The following is a 19,423-nucleotide window of genomic DNA, read 5'->3' on the forward strand; positions in this document are numbered from 1 at the left end:
TCCTTCCTTCCTTCCTTCCTTCCTTCCTCCCTCCCTCCCTTCCCTTCCCTTCCCTTCCCTTCCCTTCCTTCCCCTCCCTTCCTTCCCCCCTCCCTCCCTCCAGAGTCTCATCACTCTGTCACCCAGGCTGGAGCACAATGGTGCAATTTTGGCTCACTGCAACATCCACCTTCTGGGTTCAAGCGATTCACCTGCCTCAGCCTCCCAAGTAGCTGGGATTACAGGCATGCACCACCGCACCTGGCTAATTTTTGTATTTTTAGTTTGTGTGTGTGTGTGGGGGGGGGGGTTCTCTCCATGTTGGCCAGGCTGGTCTCGAACTCCTGACCTTAGGTGATCTGCCAGCCTCAGCCTCCCAAAGGGTTGGGATTACAGGTGTGAGCCACCATGCCCAGCCCTTTTTAACATTTTATTACATTTTTATTTTATAGAGACAATGTCTCGCTATGTTGCCCAGACTGGTATCAAACTCCTGGGCTCAAGTCATCTTCCTGCCTCAGCCTCCCAAAGTGCTAGGATTACAGGTATGAGCCACCATGCCCAGCCATATTCTACTTTCTTGCTGCAACTTGTTGATATTTATAGTAAAATCTAATTGGTTTTTCATTGATTCAGAATTCTTAAAGGAACTAGAAGTTTAATAAGTCAGCAAGTCTTATTGAATAAATAGAATTGTAGGGAGAATACTTTCTAGGAAAGAATGGTTTCTCAAAATGTTGGAACATGTTCTTAGTGCTATAAAATACTGACAAAACAGGTTTACCAACTCTCTAAGGCAAAGCATGTAGCCCCCTTTCGTTGCCCACATCTTTGCCACCATCTGTCAAATGCAAAAAGCAAGATGCTTTCCGCCTCACAGGACACTGCTATATTTACAGGAGAAGGTCTGGGGGTGGAATATCTTTATGGGGAGCTTTCTTATTTTCTGAAAAATGAAGTTGCTATGACTGAAAATAATGAATTCAGGTGGTGGCTTCTTTGCTGTAATACTGATAAAGTCTTTTGTTCACATTGTGAGTCACCTGGAAGGTGGAATAACAGAAAACTATCATTTTTAGTTATACATCTTTTTTGAAAAACAATATGAAAAATAAAATACTGGCCATGTGTGGTGGCTCACGCCTGTAATCCCAGCACTTTGGGAGGCCGAGGCAGGCGGATAATGAGGTCAGGAGATCAAGAAAGACCATCCTGGCTAACACAGTGAAACCCTGTCTCTACCGAAAATACAAAAAATTAGCCAGGTGTGGTGGTGGGCGACTGTAGTCCCAGCTACTCGGGAGGCTGAGGCAGGAGAATGGCATGAACCCGGGAGGTGGAGCTTGTGGTGAGCTGAGATCGCACCACTGCACTCCAGCCTGGGCGACAGAGCGAGACTCGGTCTCATAAATAAATAAATACATAAATACATAAATACATACATAAATAAATAAATAAATAAAATACTTAGAAATGGCCCTCAAAATGAGCAAATTCCAAAATATGTTTGACCGTCCATCTCAAACGCAATTCTAGAAGTACACCATGTTACTCATAGATTTTTTTGGTTTATAAATTTCCAAAATAACTTTAGATTTGCTTTTGTTTTTAATTATTGAAACTTATTTTCTTAACTATGCAAAATTACTTAAAGTCAATAATTTTTTTTTTTTTTTCTTTTTGAGACTGAGTCTGTCACCAGGCTGGAGTGCAGTGGTGTGATTTCGACTCACTGCAACCTTTGCCTCCCAGGTTCACACAATTCTCCTGCCTCAGCCACCCAAGTAGCTGGGATTACAGGCACCCACCACCATGCCTGGATACTTTTTGCATTTTTAATAGAAATGGGGTTTCACCATGTTGGCCAGGCCGGTCTCAAACTCCTGACGTCAAGTGATCCACCTGCTTCAGCCTCCCAAAGTGCTGGGATTACAGGCGTGAGCCACCGCACCCAGCCAATTAATTTTTATTCTAGGAATTTCATGTTGTAATTCCTTCCACTGTCCATCGAGTTCACCTTTGTTCCCCTACAGAGCTGGAGTAAAATTTATCGTCAAAAGATCTTCAAGGTAGCCCTTTTTAATAGAACTGATACTTAATCCAGTTGTCCTGTCAGCCCATAATTCTTTTATTTTGGCTTCTTTCACTCCTTTTAATATGGATATAATGATGAAGACTTCAAAATTCACCAAAAATCTTTGGGATCTAATTTATTCAACCAATTTACTTTAGGGTCATTTTGGAGTAGATGAATCTGCCTCGTTCTCCATTTGATGCCCTCTGTGAATATGCGTGAGTTCAAATCATATTCATTCCTAAGCTATCAGAGCTCAAGGAGAGTACAGACCTGTGGAATATGTCAATACCTTTAACCTCAGACATCATGTTCTCAAGATAAAAGCCTTTCAAACAAAAAGTCATCTTGATATATCAAGTCAACATGAAACTGGAATACAAAATTGATATAGCTGAGATTTTCCTCATATATTATGCTTTTAAACTCTCTATTCGATAGTCCTAGAACCAAACTTTTTTTTTTTTTTTTAATTTAGAGGCAGGGTCTAACTTTGCTGCCCAGGCTGGAGTACAGTGGTGCTATCAGAACTCACTGCAGCCTCCAACTCCTGCGCTCAAGCAATCCTCCTGCCTCAGCCTCCCTTTCCTAAGTAGCTACAATTACAGGTGCATGCCCCCACCCCTGGCTACTTTTTAATTTTTGTGGAGATGGGGTTTTGGTTTCCTTGCCAGGCTGGTCTCGAACTCCTGGCTTCAAGTGATTATCCCACCTCAGCCTCCCAAATTCAGGGATTGCAGGCATGAGCCACTGCACCCAGCCTGGAACCAACTTTTATGGTTATCAATACTCCAATCATTTTAAAGTGTCTCAGGTATCATAATACCTCTTCTTATTTGCAGTAAAACTTATACTGAACAATGCGTTCTGGATTGCAAAAGAGGATTGATTTTTTTGTACCTGTCTATAAGTCAACTTTAGATTTTGTTCATGGAACTAAGTGAAGTATTATGTATAACTCAAACATCTCATAGCTTTCTATTTTTATCTCTGTGTGGGAGAAAAAGTACTTTTCTCTGTGGGTTTAATGGTTTTTGACATGCCAAATCTTTAATCGCAGTAGACTTCCCCATTTCCTGCCATGAAGCTGAAGGCAGCTGTATCAGTATCTAAAGCACTGTTTCCTGTAGCTCAATGAATGACAAAACCAGTTAAAATACTGTTAAGTTCCCTATTCAAATATTGTTTCATTTCTAGGAATATTGGTTCTTTAAAGTGGGAGGTTTATGAGGAAAACTCCAGCTACCTCAGGCAGTACCTTGCACACAGATGTATTAATTCAATACATTAATACAGAATAAATCAAGATTATATTCAAATTTAAGCTACACGCAGCAAATAACAGATGGAGGGAAAGGGATCTTCCAAAAGAATAAAAGTGAAAAATGTATTCTAATTTCAAAAAGAGAAAGGAAATTCTACATTTGACAGCAACGTGTTGCTACCTATTACTTCTGGAAGCCTAGTGCTAGGGCAAGGAGGTGGTTTTTACACGCAAGCTATTTAAAGAAAGGAAGAAGATCCTGTCTTCCAGAGATTGGCTTTCAACAGACTGAACGGGGAAGGGGAAATTCACACCAAATAAACTTCTGGTGTCTTTTTAACAGATTGTTTTTAGAAAATCATCAAAAGTCAACAGAAACCAGGGATGCATTACCTTTGGGTGGACACCCTAAGTAGCTCACCTTAGACACCCTGTTGTAAGCAAGCCCTGCATGAAAGCTCACCTCAGCTGTGTAAATGTAGATAGTGTTGAAGTTTGCAGCTACCAGAGCCCTCAGCATGAAGAGGAAGCCAATCAGGCCGGCACTAGAAAACAGGAAGCGGAGAGAAATTATAAAAGGCAGCATGGAGGACCACCTCCCGTGGCCCACTTCCAAGTGCACTGCGGATGATAAGACACACCCACAGACAACTCAGAAACCGAGGGAGGTGCTGCTTCTCAGCTGGCCTGATTGTGGGGTCCTTAAGCAAACCTCCTTCCAATCTGACTCCCCGCTGCCCTCTCCTTTCCCCAGTGCTGCCATTCACCCTGGCCCCTCACATTAGCATACCTGCTGGGCACGGTGGCTCACACCTGTAATCCCTGCACTTTGGGAGGCCGAGGGAGCTAGATCACTTGAGGCCAGGAATTCAAGACTAGCCTCAGCAACATAGTAAGACTCTTTTTTTTTTTCTTTATTTTTTTAAGACAGAGTCTGGCTCTGTTACCCAGCCTGGGGTGCAGTGGCACGATCATGGCTCACTGCAGCCTCAGCCTCTCAGGTTCAAGTGATCCTCCCACCTCAGCCTCTTGGGTAGCTGGGACTATAGGCATCAACAACCACACTCAGCTAATTTTTGTATTTTTTGTAGAGATGGGGTTTTGCCATGTTGTCTAAGCTGATCTTGAACTCCTGGGCTCAAGTGATATACCCGCCTCAGCCTCCCAAAGTTCTGGGATTACTGGTATGAGCCACCAGATTTTTTTTTCAGTTGACCCAGCATGGTGGTGTGTGCCTGTGATCCTAGCTACTCAAGAGGCTGAGGCAGGAGGTTGGCTTGAGCCCAGGAGTTGGAGGCTGCAGTGAACTGAGATCGCATTACTGCATTCCAGCCTGGGTGACAAGGTGAGAGACCCTGTCTCAAAGAAAAAAAAAAAAAAAAAAATTAGCACACCTGCTGCTATCATCCCCTGGAAAACAGTGCAGAGAACTTGCAGAATAAATGGTACACATCAGAGCTCAGGTCACTCCAGGACTGCAAATTAAGAGTGAAATGAGCAGAAGGCACAAATGAGCACACTGTCTGTATTACCAAACTTCCTTGGCACTGGTTCAAATAATGTGATAAACAACCAGAGTCCCGATTCTCCAGGAAGCATTACATAACGATCCTCAATGTTTTGGTAGGTAAAGTGAGTACACGATCATTGGCACCTATTATCCTGTGATAGCTGGAGGAAGATGGGGTCTGTAGGAAGAGGGACGCGGGTAGTAGGGAACAGACAAGACCATTGTAGTCAAACAAGCAGCCCATTCTCCACTCTCCTGGGTGAAAGGGACTTGTCCCTGAAACTACTGAACACCATGGGTCAGGAGACTCCATTTAGAAACCACTGCAAAAAACCTGAAGCAACTAAACAGAAAATACCTTGAAGTGCAAGTGTTGAGGAGAAGGAAGAATAAAGCCGTGCATCCCATGGTAATGGAAAGACTCAGCCGTCTTCCCAGGAAATTGATGCCCAGGATATTTAAAGGATTCACTAGAAAGCAAACAGTAAAGATAATTTCTGGAACCTTGGAAGGCAAGTGGCATATTGCAACACTGGCATGGATTCATCCTTGTCGTTTCAGAAAGAAGCAACATCATCCAAACCTCATGAGTATTCCAGCCAAAATCCAGTCACGTTGTCATCAATTTCAAGACTTTTTACATATACTTTACCCACGTGGGTCCAGGAATTATAAGCACTGGTGCCCAGGATATTTATTATATCATGCAGGTCTATTGTAGATTGCCAGCTTGCCAGGCCTATATTTTAAGTGTTTTATATGTTTTCATCAAATTCAAGGTGCCTTTGATTTTTTTTCATGGGCTCAATTTAACATTCAGCCATTGATTTTTAAGTACCATCATTTTATGTCTACTAAAATAGAAATAATGCTGTCAATTGCAATCTAACAAGCCATTGTAAGCCACATTCCAATTTCAGAGATGTTAAAATGTAAGGGCGAAAAAAAACACCTTACAATTGATAGAATACAGCACTTCAAAGCTCTACTCCTCCAGATTTCTCTTGCCAACACCAATCCAAATTGGAGATTTTTCAGCACTACTTTGTGAGTTACTCAGTTCTGCTAGGCAGGAGCAGCATCACAGCATCACACTTCTCTCAGCTAAGACTCAAGTGCACATACACCACCCAAGACAGAGACCCGACATGCAGAGGGACACTTACGAGCAATTTCACCGATGGTGCTGATGATCATGGTTCGATAGTCAGAGGGTGCAAACATGTGGCAGTAGCAGGGGCTCTGGCTCTCCCCTGAGTCACCCCCAGTCACCACCACCTCAGAGTCTGCCTTCGAACCACAGACCAAGTCCCGCTCCAGCAGCTCAGCACTGGCCAGGATAACCCCATAGTAGGCAAAAGAGATTCCAAGCCTGGAAGTGGGAAAAGAACGTCACTAGCAAACGCTGACACCAGACCTGAAGGATGAGTCGGGGGGGGGGACACCAAGTGGAACGTGCAGCATGTGGAAAGCAAAGAGAGCAGAAAGTCAGGCTCAGATGCCACACAGAGCATTTATGGAAGTGTTTCTTACACATCATACAGATGCACACATGCCTGTCGGGTGTAAATCTACGAGTGGAATTGCTGGGCCATAGTATACACATACTTCCAGCTGTAATAGAAACCTCCAGTTTTTCAAAGTGGCTGTACTAATTTGAACTCCAGTCAGCTGTGTATGAAAATTCCAGTTACTTTGCCTCCTTCTCAACCCTTGGTATTGTCAGTTTTTCATTTTAGCCATTCTCTTGGACTGGCAGCTTTGTAATGGTATCTTGTTGGGTTTTAATTTGCATTTCCCTGGTGACTTTAAGGTTGAGCATGTTTTGATGTGTTTATCTGGTATACATTTTTGGTGAAGTGCCTGTTCAAGTCTCTTGCCTATTTCTAAACTGGGCTGTTGGCCGGGCATGGTGGCTCATGCCTGTCATCCCAGCACTTTGGGAGGTTAAGGCAGGAAGATTGCTTGAGGCCAGGAGTTTCAGACCAGCCTGGGCAACAAAGCAAGACCCATTCTACAAAAGCAAAATAAAATAAATTTTAAAACTTAAAAAATTTTTAAAAATTTAAATAAACTGAGTTGTCTATTTTTTCCTGTTAAAAAACTTATATATCTAATATATAGCATATTTTATATATATATATATATATGTATGTGTGTGTGTGTGTGCATGTGTGTGTGTGTGTTTATATATATAATTTGCTAGAAATTTCTTCATTGCAAATTTCTTCTTCCCATGGATGGCTTACCTTTCAGGCTCTTCATGATTTTTTTTTTTTCTTTTTTGAGGCAAAGTTTCATTCTGTCACCCAGGCTTGAGTGCAGTGGCACAATCTCAGCTCACTGCAACTTCCACCTCCTGGGTTCAAGCGATTCTCTTGCCTCGGCCTCCCAAGTAGCTGGGATTACAGGCACCCACCACCACACCCAGCTAATTTTTTTGCATTTTTTTTTTTTTTTTTTTTGAGATGGAGTCTCGCTCTGTCGCCCAGGCTGCAGTGCAGTGGCCGGATCTCAGCTCACTGCAAGCTCCGCCTCCCGGGTTTACGCCATTCTCCTGCCTCAGCCTCCCAAGTAGCTGGGACTACAGGCGCCCGCCACCTCGCCCAGCTAGTTTTTTGTATTTTTTTTTAGTAGAGACGGGGTTTCACCATGTTAGCCAGGATGGTCTTGATCTCCTGACCTCGTGATCCGCCCGCCTCGGCCTCCCAAAGTGCTGGGATTACAGGCTTGAGCCACCGTGCCCGGCCTTTTTTTGGCATTTTTAGTGGAAACAGGGTTTCTCCATGTTGGCCAGGCTGGTCTCGAACTCCTGACCTCAGGTGATCTGCCTGTCTCAGTCTCCCAAAGTGCTGGGATTACAGGCGTGAGCTACCACACCCAGCCTTCTTCATGATATCTTGACACGGTTCCTAAGTTCCTAATTTAATGTATTAAAACTCATCAATCTTTTCCTTTATAGTTGGCATGTTTTCATCCTGTTTAGAAAATCTTTGCTAACTCAAGGTCATGCTGCAGAGAAATGAAACACAGAGGGTACCACAAGAGTCTATGCCATTGGACTTGATGATGGGTGACTTCAAAGGACAAGTTTCTGTCATGTGGTGAGGAAAAAGACCAGGCTGCAAAAGTTAGGAAGTGAGCTCATATGCTCATAAGAAAAATTTTAAAATTGGTTGAAGACAATTAGGGATTTTTCCTCTATCTGTATATGTATCTATTTACTTATTTAGTGGTAGTGATGTTTGCAGAATGACAAGACATTGCTTGTCTTTGTAACATTTGGAGTTGGTCTTATGTTTTTCTCCCCAGTGGCACTCACGTAGATTTACTTAAATAGGCTTCCTCCCAGTGCCTCTATTTAAAACTAGTTTTGAAATAATGACACTCTTACCATATGACCCAGATCTGTAACGTGGTCCGTAAATATTTAGCATCCAATAGGTCTGCAAATCTTCCTCTTTTTCCCTGGGGTAATGAAAAGAGGGAGACAGAATATACTCAGCAGGTTAAGGATGAACGAAGGTTTCCACTGTTTTCGATGATAGAAGATGAGAATCATATTGGAGCATGGTGGCCTGGGATAACCACTCAGCTCCTGTGAGTACAGATGACACAAACCCAGAGATAACTGCTTTAAACACATCTGTCTCAGCCAGATCTGTCTTTTGGCTTTTTCTTATCATTGACAATAACCGAAGCTCACTGAACTTAAGATCCTAACCTTTTGCTCTTCCTCTGCTCACCAGCACTGGTGCGGGGGTGGGGAGGGTAGGAGGACACATGCAAAGTAACTGTGAAACTGATGAGAGATTCTTCTAAAATTAGCATTAAAACGAAAACTCTTATATTAAAAGAATATGAGACTTGTTAAGAAAACAACGGCATAAAGTTGAAAAAGGACAGAATGCTTAATTTCTTTTTCTGTCTCTAAGGGGTGTAGTTAGCAAAAGTTCTTGTCCATAGTACTATGGATAAAAAAATACCTTTGGATAAAAACAAGTAAGAATGGGCTGGGTGTGGTGACTCACGCCTGTAATCCTAGCACTTTGGGAGGCCGAGGCAAGTGGATCACCTGAGGTCGGGAGCTCAAGACCAGCCTGACCAACATGGTGAAAGCCCATCTCTACTAAAAAGACAAAAATTAGCTGGGCATGGTGGAGCATGCCTGTAATCCCAGCTACTTGGGAGGCTGAGGCAGGAGAATCGCTTGAACCCAGGAGGCGGAGGTAGCAGAGAGCCAAGATCACGCCAGTCTGGGCAACAAAAGTGAAACTCCATCTCAAAAAGAGAGGAAAAAAAAAAAAAAAAAGGAAGAGTTACCTGATGGCACAGTAATCGATTTTTATGTAAAGCTGGGAATGCTTCAGATGAGGGCATGCCATTGAAAACCAACAGCTCTTTTCGCAGAAATACACCTGGGATTACAGTCTCTTTCTAGAGACACCGGGATCCCAGCACTTTGGGAGGCCGAGACAGGTAGATCGCACCATTGCACTCCAGCCTGGGCAACAGAGTGAGACTCTGTGTCAAAAAAAAAAAAGAAGTAAAGGATGGACTGGGAGTGGTGGCTCACACCTGTAATCCAAGCACTTTGGGAGGCCAAGGCAGGTGAATCACTTGAGGTCAGGGGTTCAAGACCAGCCTGGCCAACATGGTAAAACCCCACCTCTACTAAAAATACAAAAAATTGAGCCAGGTGTGATGGCATGCACCTGTAATCCCAGCTGCTCGGGAGGCTGAGGCAGGAGAATCGCTTGAACCCGGGAGGTGGAGGTTGCAGTGAACCGGGATCACGCCACTGCCCTCCGGCCTGGGTGACAAGAGCAAGACTCCATCCCAAAAAAAAACAGATGACTGAAGAAGATCACTTAATGGGCATGACAGATGGAGGTCACAAGCTGAAGGCTTAAGAAAAGTGGAGAGGAGGAGGAAGAGGGGACAGAAGGATGGAAGAGGGAAGGTGGAGAACGGAGGATGGAGAAGGTGGAGGGAGAGGTGAGGTAGGAGAGGAAAAGCAGAGGAAGTAGGATGTGGAGGGAGGAGGCCAGACAGAGGAGCCAGGGGTAGAAAGGAAGGATGGAGAATGTGCAGGGAAGATGGGAGATAGGGGATTGTGGAGGGAGGATGGTGAAGGGAGGAAAAAGGAGGAGGAAAGAGGAGAGAGAACTTATTTCTGACCTCAGTGCTCTTCAGTCCTAGAGTTCCAACTACTGCATTCAGTTTACGAAGCACATGCCAAAAACAGTTGTACTCAGCTATCTTATAATCTTACAGTTATCCGTGGTTTTGAGTTAATTATCTCTGCTAAGATTTTTTCTTTTTGCAACTATTTTTACTGTTTACACTATTGACAATCAGAATTTTACAGCCACCTAAAGATTATGTTCTAGCCTCTATAAACCATAATAGCTTCCTTCTTTTAATCATAGTTGCCTAGCAACTAGTTCATCCTGCCACCCTGCTTCGCTGGGCAAGATGTGATTGTCAGTATCTCAGTAGGAAGGAAAAAGGAAGCTGATGCTGTAACAGTAGCTTTCTGAACTCCAAACCCATAAGAGTGTATTTCCAAAATTTAAAAATAAACTAGTATAATGGAATCATTCTGAATCCTTTGAAAGAAAATTGGGGTTTCTTGTTTAATATGGTTTGGTTATTTGTCCCCTCCAAGTCTCAAGTTGAAATGTGATCCCCAGCGTCGGGGGTGGAGCCTTATGGGAGGTATTTTGGTCATGGGGGCGGATCCCTCATGAAGGGCTTGGTGCCCTCCCTGCAGGAATGAGTGAGCTCTCACTCTACCAGTTCATGCGACAGCTGGTTTAAAAGAGCCTGGCACCTCTCTTGCTCCCTCTCTCACCATGTAACGTGCCTGCTCCCTGTTCACTTTCTGTCATGAGTAGAGGCTTCCTGAGGCCTCACCAGAAGCCCTGCAGAGGCTGGTGCCATGCTTATACAGTCTGCAGAACCATGAGCCAAATAAACCTCTTTTAACAGTTACCCAGTCTCAGGTATTCCTTTATAGCAATGCACAACAAACAGACGCACTGCTCCAGGATTATCATAGGTTTTGAGATACATATAATAACGGGGGCAACACTCCACAGAAGCAAGTGAGAATACCTTACCAAAATACAATGATGAATATGGGGAAGGTTTGGCATACCGAATGCTCACGGTATTTGCATTACTATGGAGCACACGCCACCTCACTCTTAAAATGCAGGCCAGATGGTAGTGGGATTCAAGACTTGTCATCAGTGATGTCCTCGGCAACCAATCAGGAACACCCAGGGCAGCCCACCTCTTGCCTGTGTGTAGGACACTCGGACATCACTTGTCCCACAGCAGCTATAGGATCCTGAGAATGCAAAGATTCAGGGCGTGGGTAGCACTGCTGGTATGGACCCATCTCAGACACAGAGCATGAGCTGAGGGCAGAAGAGCCTTTCCCATGGTCCTGCCTGCCCCAGCAAGGTTGTGCACCAGCAGCTTTTCTCTGTACCTCCTGGTCTCCCTGTTATGCATTCATTCCCTGCCTTGGCATTGATGCCATCTCATTCTACCAGATGTCTAGTATCCTTGGATCCTGTCCTTCCTCATCCTATCAAAATCTGGGGGTCTGGTGTGGTGGCTCATACCTATTATCCCAGCACTTTGGGAGGCAGAGATGAGAGGACTGCTTGAGGCCAGGATTTGAGACCAGCCTAAGCAACATAGCAAGACCTCATCTCTACTAAAAAGTAAGAAAATTAAGGCCAGGCACGGTGGCTCATGTCTGTAATCCCAGCACTTTGGGAGCCCAAAGTGGGAGGATCAGTTGGGGCCAGAAATTTAAGACCAGCCTGGGCCAGTGAGACCCTTTTGCAACAAAATAATTAAAAAAAAAAAAAAAATTAGCCAGGTGTGTGGTGTGCACCCATGGTCCCAGCTATTCAGGAGGCAGAGGCAAGAGGATCACTTGAGCTCAGCAGGTTGAGGCTGCAATGCACCAAGGTCACACCACTGCACTCCAGCTCAGATGACAGAATAAGACACTGTCTTTTAAAAAAACAAGTAAATAAAAATGAAAAAATTAGCCAGGCATGGTGGCTCACGCCTGCAATGTCAACTACTTTGGAGGCTGAGGTAGGAGGATTGCTTGAGCCCAGGAGTTCAAGACCAGCCAGGGCAACATGTCAAAATCCTGTCTCTACAAAAAAATTGTACAAAAATAGCCAGGCATGGTGGCACACACCTGTAGTTCTAGCTACTCAGGAGCTTAGGCAGGAGGATGGCTTGAGCCCAGGAGGTCCAGGCTGCAGTGAGACAAGATCGCACCATTGCACTGCAGCCTGGGTGACAGAGCAAGATCTTGTCTCAGAAATTTTTTAAAAAGTTAATATGGGCCAGGTGCAGTGGCTTATGCCTGTAATCCCAGCACTTTGGGAGGCCAAGGCAGGTGGATCACCTGAGGTCGGTAGTTTGAGACTAGCCTAACCAACATGGAGAAACTCCATCTCTACTAAAAACACAAAATTAGACGGGTGTGGTGGCGCATGCCTGTAATCCCAGCAGGAGAATCACTTGAACCCAGGAAGCAGTGGTTGCAGTGAGCCAAGACTGCACCACTGCACTCCAGCCTGGGCGACAAGAGCAAAACCGTCTCAGAAAAACAAACAAACAAAAAAAAGTTAATGTGGTAAATTTTTTGTTATGCATATTTTGCCACAATGAAAAGACTCAAAAGGGGAAACCAAAGCTGGTTGGAGGAGGAAAATGAGGAGTTCTGCTTTATTTTACTTTTCTTTTGCTTTTTGAATAGAGATGGGGGTAGGGTCGTGCTATATTGCCCAGGCTGGTCTCGAACTTCTGGCCTCAAGCAACCCTCCTGCCCCAGCCTCCCAAAGGAATGGGATTACAGGTGTGAACCACCACACCCGGCCAGGAGTTTTGTTTTAAACTTGATAAATATGAGATTTATACGCTTGTCAACTCCCAAGAATAAATGTCCTATGGAGAGAGAAAGGTAGGGAGCTGGATGTACGCAGGAACCAGGGATGAACACGTGGAGATGGTGAAGTCTTGCAGTTAGTTTAGGTCACACGCATGCCCAAATGTGCCTAATACTCATGTTAAAAATGCTTCTTGCTGTTCTCCAGGGAAATGGCTTCTTCAACCAATTCACAAGAAATTCTATCAAAATGGGTGCCATTTAGCAATCAAGAAATTGGCAACTGCTGTTAAGAGAGTAATAAAGCTATAAAAATATTTCAGAGAACCACCACAAAAGTGAGCCATACAACACAGAAAATAAAAGTGATGAATCTGATAGAAAAAAAATTTTTTTTTTTTTTTTTTTTAAAACAGAGTCTCACTCTGTCACCAGGGCTGGAGTGCAGTGGTGCGATCTCAGCTCACTGCAACCTCCACCTCCCAGATGCAAGCGATTCTCCTGCCTCAGCCTCCCGAGCAGCTGGGAGTAGCTGGGACTACAGGCACGCACCGCTACGCCCAGCTAATTTTTTGTATTTTTAGTAGAAATGGGGTTTCACCATGTTGGCTAGGCTGGTCTCAAACTCCTGACTTCGTGATTCGCCCGCCTCGGCCTCCCAAAGTGCTGGGATTACAGGCATGAGCCACTGTGCCTGGCTGAAAAATAATTTTTAAGATTTCATCTACAAAATAATTTTTTAAAACAAAGTGGATAGGAATACATTTCTATAAGCAATGTGCAGTACTGACGTTAGTTATAAAATGTTGCTGAGGAAAATAAAAAGAAATAAATGGGGAAATACATTTACAGCAGGACAAGAATACTAGTATTATAAAGATACTGATTCTCACTACATTATTAGCCTATAATGTCAACAAAATCTCAAGCTCTCATAGGATTTATTTATTTATTATTTATTTATTTATTTTTGAGACAGAGTTTCATGGTGGTGCCCAGGTGGGAGTGCAGTGGCGTAATCTCGGCTCACTGCAACCTCCACCTCCCAAGTTCAAGCGATTCTCATGCCTCAGCCTCTCAAGTAGCTGGGATTACAGGCGTCTGCCACCAAACCTGGCTAGTTTTTGTATTTTTAGTAAAGACAGGGTTTCATCACGTTGGCCAGGCTGGTCTCGAACTCTTGGCCTCAGGTGACCCACCTGCCTCAGCCTCCCAAAGTACTGGGATTACAGGTGTGAGCCACCACACCTGGCCAGATTTTATTCTATTATATTCTATTTTATTTTATTTTATATTATTTTATATTTTGAGACGGAGTCTCGCTCTGTCGCCCAGGCTGAAGTGCAGTGGTCAGATCTCAGCTCACTGCAAGCTCTGCCTCCCGGGTTTACGCCATTCTCCTGCCTCAGCCTCCACAGTAGCTGGGACTACAGGCGCCCGCCACCTCGCCCGGCTAGGTTTTTGTATTTTTTTAGTAGAGACGGGGTTTCACTGTGTTAGCCAGGATGGTCTCAATCTCCTCGTGATCCGCCCGTCTCGGCCTCCCAAAGTGCTGGGATTACAGGCTTGAGCTACCACACCCGGCCTATTTAATTTAATTAATTTATTTATTTTGAGGGAAAGGTGGGAGTAGATCTTAATAAAGTGGCTCCAAAATTTTTCTAGAAAAATAGACCTGAAAAAATACTGAAAAAGATGTTTGACCAGGGGAATTGACCCTATCAGAAATGAAAAGTATATTATAAAACACTATAATTAAAACATCATCGTATCAGACCTGTCTATCCTTTTCTCAACAACTTGAAATGCTCTTTATCATAGAATAAATCCCAATATATACTTGAATCTACAAATCTATTATTAGAACAGATTATTCAAAAACAGATTCAAATATATAATGAATGGATTATTCAAAAAATATACATCATGGGCTGGGTGTGGTGGTGGACGCCTGTAATCTCAGGACTTTGGAAAGTTGAGGTGGGCGTATCACTTGAGGCCAGGAATTTGAGATGAGCCTGGCCAACATGGTGAAACCCCATCTCTACTAAAAATACAAAAATTAGTTAGGTGTGGTGGTGCACACCTGTAATCCCAGCTACTCGGGAGGCTGAAGCATGAGACACACTTGAACTCAGGAGGCAGAGGTTGCAGTGAGCTGAGATCACTCCACTGCATGCCAGCCTGGGTGACAGAGCGAGACTCCATCTCAAATATATATATAAATATATGTATATATATACGTGTGTGTATATAATATATACGTGTATATATATACACATACACACACCCCCCAGAGCAACTGGTTAGTCATGTGGATATAACAAAGCTAAATCTGTACCATGTTTCTTGTACCCAATTAAACCCACAGAGATCTAACATTTCAATATTAAGAATAAAACCAAATCAGCCAGACACAGTGGCTCAAGCCTAATTGCAGCACTTTGGGAGGCCAAGGCAGGCAGATCACTTGAGGTCAGGAGTTCGAGACCAACCTGGCCAATATAATGAAATGGCATCTCTACTAAAAATACAAAAACTAGCCAGGCGTGGTGGCGGACACCTGTAATCCCAGCTACTTGGGAGGCTGAGGCAGGAGAATCACTTGAACCCGGGAGGTGGAGGTTGCAGTGAGTTGAGACTGCGCCACTGCACTCCAGCCTGGGTGAGAGAGCAAGCTTCCATCTCAAAAAATAAAAAATTAAATAAATAAAAAATAAAACAAATTGGCTGGGCATTGTGGCTCACACCTGTAATCCCAGCACTTTGCAAGGCCAATGCAGGTGGATTACTTGAGGTCAGGAGTTCAAGACCAGCTTGGCCAACATGGTGAAACCCCATCTCTACTAAAATACAAAGATTAGGTGGGCGTGGTGGCCCATGCTTGTAATCCCAGCTACTTGAGGGGCTAAAGCAGGAGAATCGCTTGGATCCAGGAAGGGAAGCTTTCAGTGAGCCGAGATGGCGCCGCTGTGCTCTAGCCTGGGCAGCAGAGTGAGACTCCACCTCAAAAAAAAAAAAAGAATAAAACCGAATTAACACAATAGAAAGGAGACGCGAAAAACTCCTTAGGAATAAAAACTGCAAAAATCAATAAAAATGTTAATAAATATAAATAAATACTGGCTCCAAAATCATGACAATTTAGAAAAACTTATGAACAAAGTGTAACTGAAATCCTGGGCAAACAAGATTTGGAAAACAGTGATTGGCAAGATCATATTTAATGTCCTTGTATTGTCTAGCTTGGGAGGTCAAGATTGCAGTGAACTATTGCACCACTGCACTCCCACCTGGGTAACAGAGTGAGACCCCATCACAAAAAATAGTTAAAATAAGAGTTGAAATTACGAAAAAATAAAATAAACTTCATTTCAGTTTAAAGAAAAAAAAGAATTTAAGGTCCAAAGCCATATAAATGAGAGAGGAGAAAGAAAAAACCAGTTACCAGATAAAGGTAGCAAATAATATTAAATATTATAAAGGAGTGTTTTCAATAGTTAAGGGCTACCTCTAGAATAAAAGAAAGTACATTAATTCCAAGTCAATAAAAGGAAGTACAGGGGAGGGAAAGGCAAACTCAATCTAACAGAAGTTAGTCAAGGAGAAAAGGAAAGACATGATTCAGAAGAAAAAAATATTTTCCTGAAACTGTGCACACACATAAGAAATACAAAATAAATAACAGGCCAGGCACAGTGGCTCACACCTGTAACCCCCTCACTTTGGGAAGCTGAGGCAGGTGGATCATCTGAGGTCAGGAGTTCAAGACCAGCCTGGCCAAAATGGCAAAACCCCACCTCTACTAAAAAAATACAAAAGTTAACTGCGCATGGTGGCACATGCCTGTAGTCCCAGCTACTTGGCAGTCTGAGGCAGGAGAATTGCTTGAAACCGGGATGCAGAGGTTGCAGTGAACCGAGATCCCATCACTGCATTCCAGCCCAGGCAACAGAGCAAGATTCTGTCTCAAAAAATATATAAATAAATAAAAATAAATAACAGAAGCCCAAATATGCCAGGAGAGGTAAGTGGGTCCAACTCATTATCAAAAGACAGAATATCGACTGGGTGCAGTGGTTCATGCCTGTAATCCCAGCACTTTGGGAGGCTAAGATGGGTGGATCACATGAGGTCAGGAGTTCAAGACCAGCCTGGCCAACATTGTGAAACCCTGTCTCTATCAAAAAAACAAAAGTTGGCCGAGCGCTGTGGCTCAAGCCTGTAATCCCAGCACTTTGGGAGGCTGAGATGGGCGGATCATGAGGTCAGAAGATTGAGACCATCCTGGCTAACACGGTGAAACCCCGTCTCTACTAAAAAATACAAAAAAAAAAAAAAAAAACTAGCCGGGCGAGGTGGCAGCCGCCTATAGTCCCAGCTACTCAGGAGGCTGAGGCAGGAGAATGGTGTAAATCCGGGAGGCAGTGAGCTGAGATCCGGCCACTGCACTCCAGCCTGGGCCACAGAGCGAGACTCCGTCTAAAAAAAAAGTTATTTGGACATGGTGGCGAGTGCCTGTAATCCCAGCTACTTAGGAGGCTGAGGTAGGAAACTCACTTGAACCTGGAGGCAGAGGTTGCAGTGAACAGAGACTGTGCCTCTGCACTCCAGCCTGGGCGACAGAGGGAGACCCTTTCTCAAAAATAAAAATAAAAATGAAAAAGAGAGAAAGAAAAAAAGAAAAGAAAGGAAAAGAAAGGGGAAAAAAATCAACTATAGCTTTACAAGAGATACTTCTTTTGAGACAGGGTCTCGCTCTGTTGTCCAGGCTACTAAAATACAGGGTCCAGTACAGCAGTGTGATCATAGCTCACTACAGCCTTGACATCCTGGACTCAAGCCTCCAGAGCTCACTGCAGCCTCGACCTCCTGGGCTCAGGCAACCCTCCTGCCTCAACCTTTGAAATAGTTGGGACTACAGGTGTGCGCCACTATGTCTGGCCTTTTTTTTTTTTTTTGGGCGGCGGAGGTGCGTAAAGCGGGGTCTTGTTTTAATTCCCAGGCTGGTCTCAAAATCTTGGCCTCAAGTGATCTTCTCATCTCACCCTCCCAAAGTGCTGGGATTACAGACATGAGCTATCTCACACCCGGACTCAAGAAATACATTTAAAGCAAAGCAGTATAGAAAGGTTAAAAATAAAGAGCTGAAAAAAATGCACATGGAAAATACTAGCCAAAGCTACTTTCAATATGTTAACATGAGAGAAAATAGAATTTGAGGCCCTTCATTCTCAAATACGATGATTTTTTTTAAAAAATTATATGTATTTATTTTTGAGATGGAGTTTCGCTCTTATTGCCCCAACTGGAGTGCAATGGTGCGATCTCGGCTCACTGCAATCGCTGTCTCTCAGGTTCAAGCGATTCTCCTGCCTCAGCCTCCCAAGTAGCTGGGATTACAGGCATGTGCCACCACGCCCGGCTAATTTTGAATTTTCAGTAGAGTCAGGGTTTCTCCATGTTGGTCAGGCTGGTCTGAAACTCCCGACCTCAGGTGATCCGCCTGCCTCGACCTCCCAAAGTGCTGGGATTACAGGTGTGAGCCACTGCACCCAGCCTTTTTAAAATTTTTAAACATTTTAAGGCAGCCACAGAAAAGAACGAAATTATGTCCTTTACAGCAACATGGATGCAGCTGGAGTCCATTATCCTAATAAAATTAATGCAGGAACAGAAAGCCAAATACCCTACGTTCTCACTTTTAAGTGGGAGCTCAACACTGGGTACTCATGGACATAAAGAGGACAGCAATAGACACTGCGGACTACTAGAGTAGGGAGGGAAAGGGCAAGGGCTGAAAAACTAACAAGTGGGTACTATGCTCACTGCCTGGATGACAGGTTCAATGATACCCTAAACCTCAGCATCAGGGAATAGACCCAGGTAACAAACCCGCACACACTCCCCCTGAATCTAAAATAAGAGTCGGCTGGATATAGTGGTTCACACCTGTAATCCCCTAACTTTGGGAGGCCCAGGAGGGAGGATCGCTTGACCCCAGGAGTTGCCTGAGCAACAAAGCAAGACCCTATGTTTACAAGACATTTAAAAATTAGCTGGGTGTGGTGGCACACACCTGTGGTCCTAGCTATTCTGGAGGCTGAGGTAGGAGGATTGAGCCTGGGAGGTCAAGGCTACAGTGAGCTATGACAGCACTACTGCACTCCAACCTGGGTGACAGAGTGAGACCCCATCACAAAAAATAACTAAATAAAAGTTGAAATTATTTAAAAAATTAAATAAAAAAACTGCAGTTTAGACAACTACAACAAAAAACTGTAAGGTCCAAAGCCATATAAGGCTAAAGAAATACTTCAAGTAATAAGACTAATGCATGGACAAAAATCAGTCATATGCTAGAAGGCAATGAAAAGACAGCCTCGCCGGACGGATCACGAGGTCAGGAGATCAAGACCATCCTGGTCAACATGGTGAAACCTCGTCTCTACTAAAAATACAAAAATTAGCTGGGTGTGGTGGTGGGTGCCTGTAGTCTGAGCTACTTGGGAGGCTGAGGCAGGAGACTTGCTTGAATCAGGGAGTCGGACGTTGCAGTGAGCCAAGATTGTGCCACTGCACTCCAGCCTGGGCAACAGAGTGAGACTCCATCAAGAAAGAAAAGAAAGAAAAGAAAGAAAGAAAGGAAAAAAAGGAAAGAAAGAG

The 19,423-nt window shown here is 43.9% G+C and overlaps 1 protein-coding gene and 1 non-coding gene across 2 annotated transcripts in view; both read right to left on the reverse strand.

Annotated features, from left to right (window-relative positions):
* SVOPL (SVOP like) overlaps nt 1-19,423 on the reverse strand; it is a 106,765-nt gene that overhangs the window by 32,632 nt on the left and 54,710 nt on the right. The window contains exons 10-13 of the mRNA XM_023190050.3: nt 8,222-8,295; nt 5,994-6,199; nt 5,186-5,297; nt 3,781-3,862 (exon numbers count right to left, since the gene is read on the reverse strand). Of these exons, the coding sequence (XP_023045818.2) occupies nt 3,781-3,862; nt 5,186-5,297; nt 5,994-6,199; nt 8,222-8,295 (474 nt within the window). The remainder of the gene's footprint in view (nt 1-3,780; nt 3,863-5,185; nt 5,298-5,993; nt 6,200-8,221; nt 8,296-19,423) is intronic.
* On the reverse strand, nt 2,875-3,003 carry LOC111524802. The gene has a single exon (XR_002725873.2). It is a non-coding gene; the product is annotated as a small nucleolar RNA SNORA40 (small nucleolar RNA).

This window comes from Piliocolobus tephrosceles, chromosome 8, assembly GCF_002776525.5.
Source record: "Piliocolobus tephrosceles isolate RC106 chromosome 8, ASM277652v3, whole genome shotgun sequence".
NCBI classification, from domain to species: domain Eukaryota; kingdom Metazoa; phylum Chordata; class Mammalia; order Primates; family Cercopithecidae; genus Piliocolobus; species Piliocolobus tephrosceles.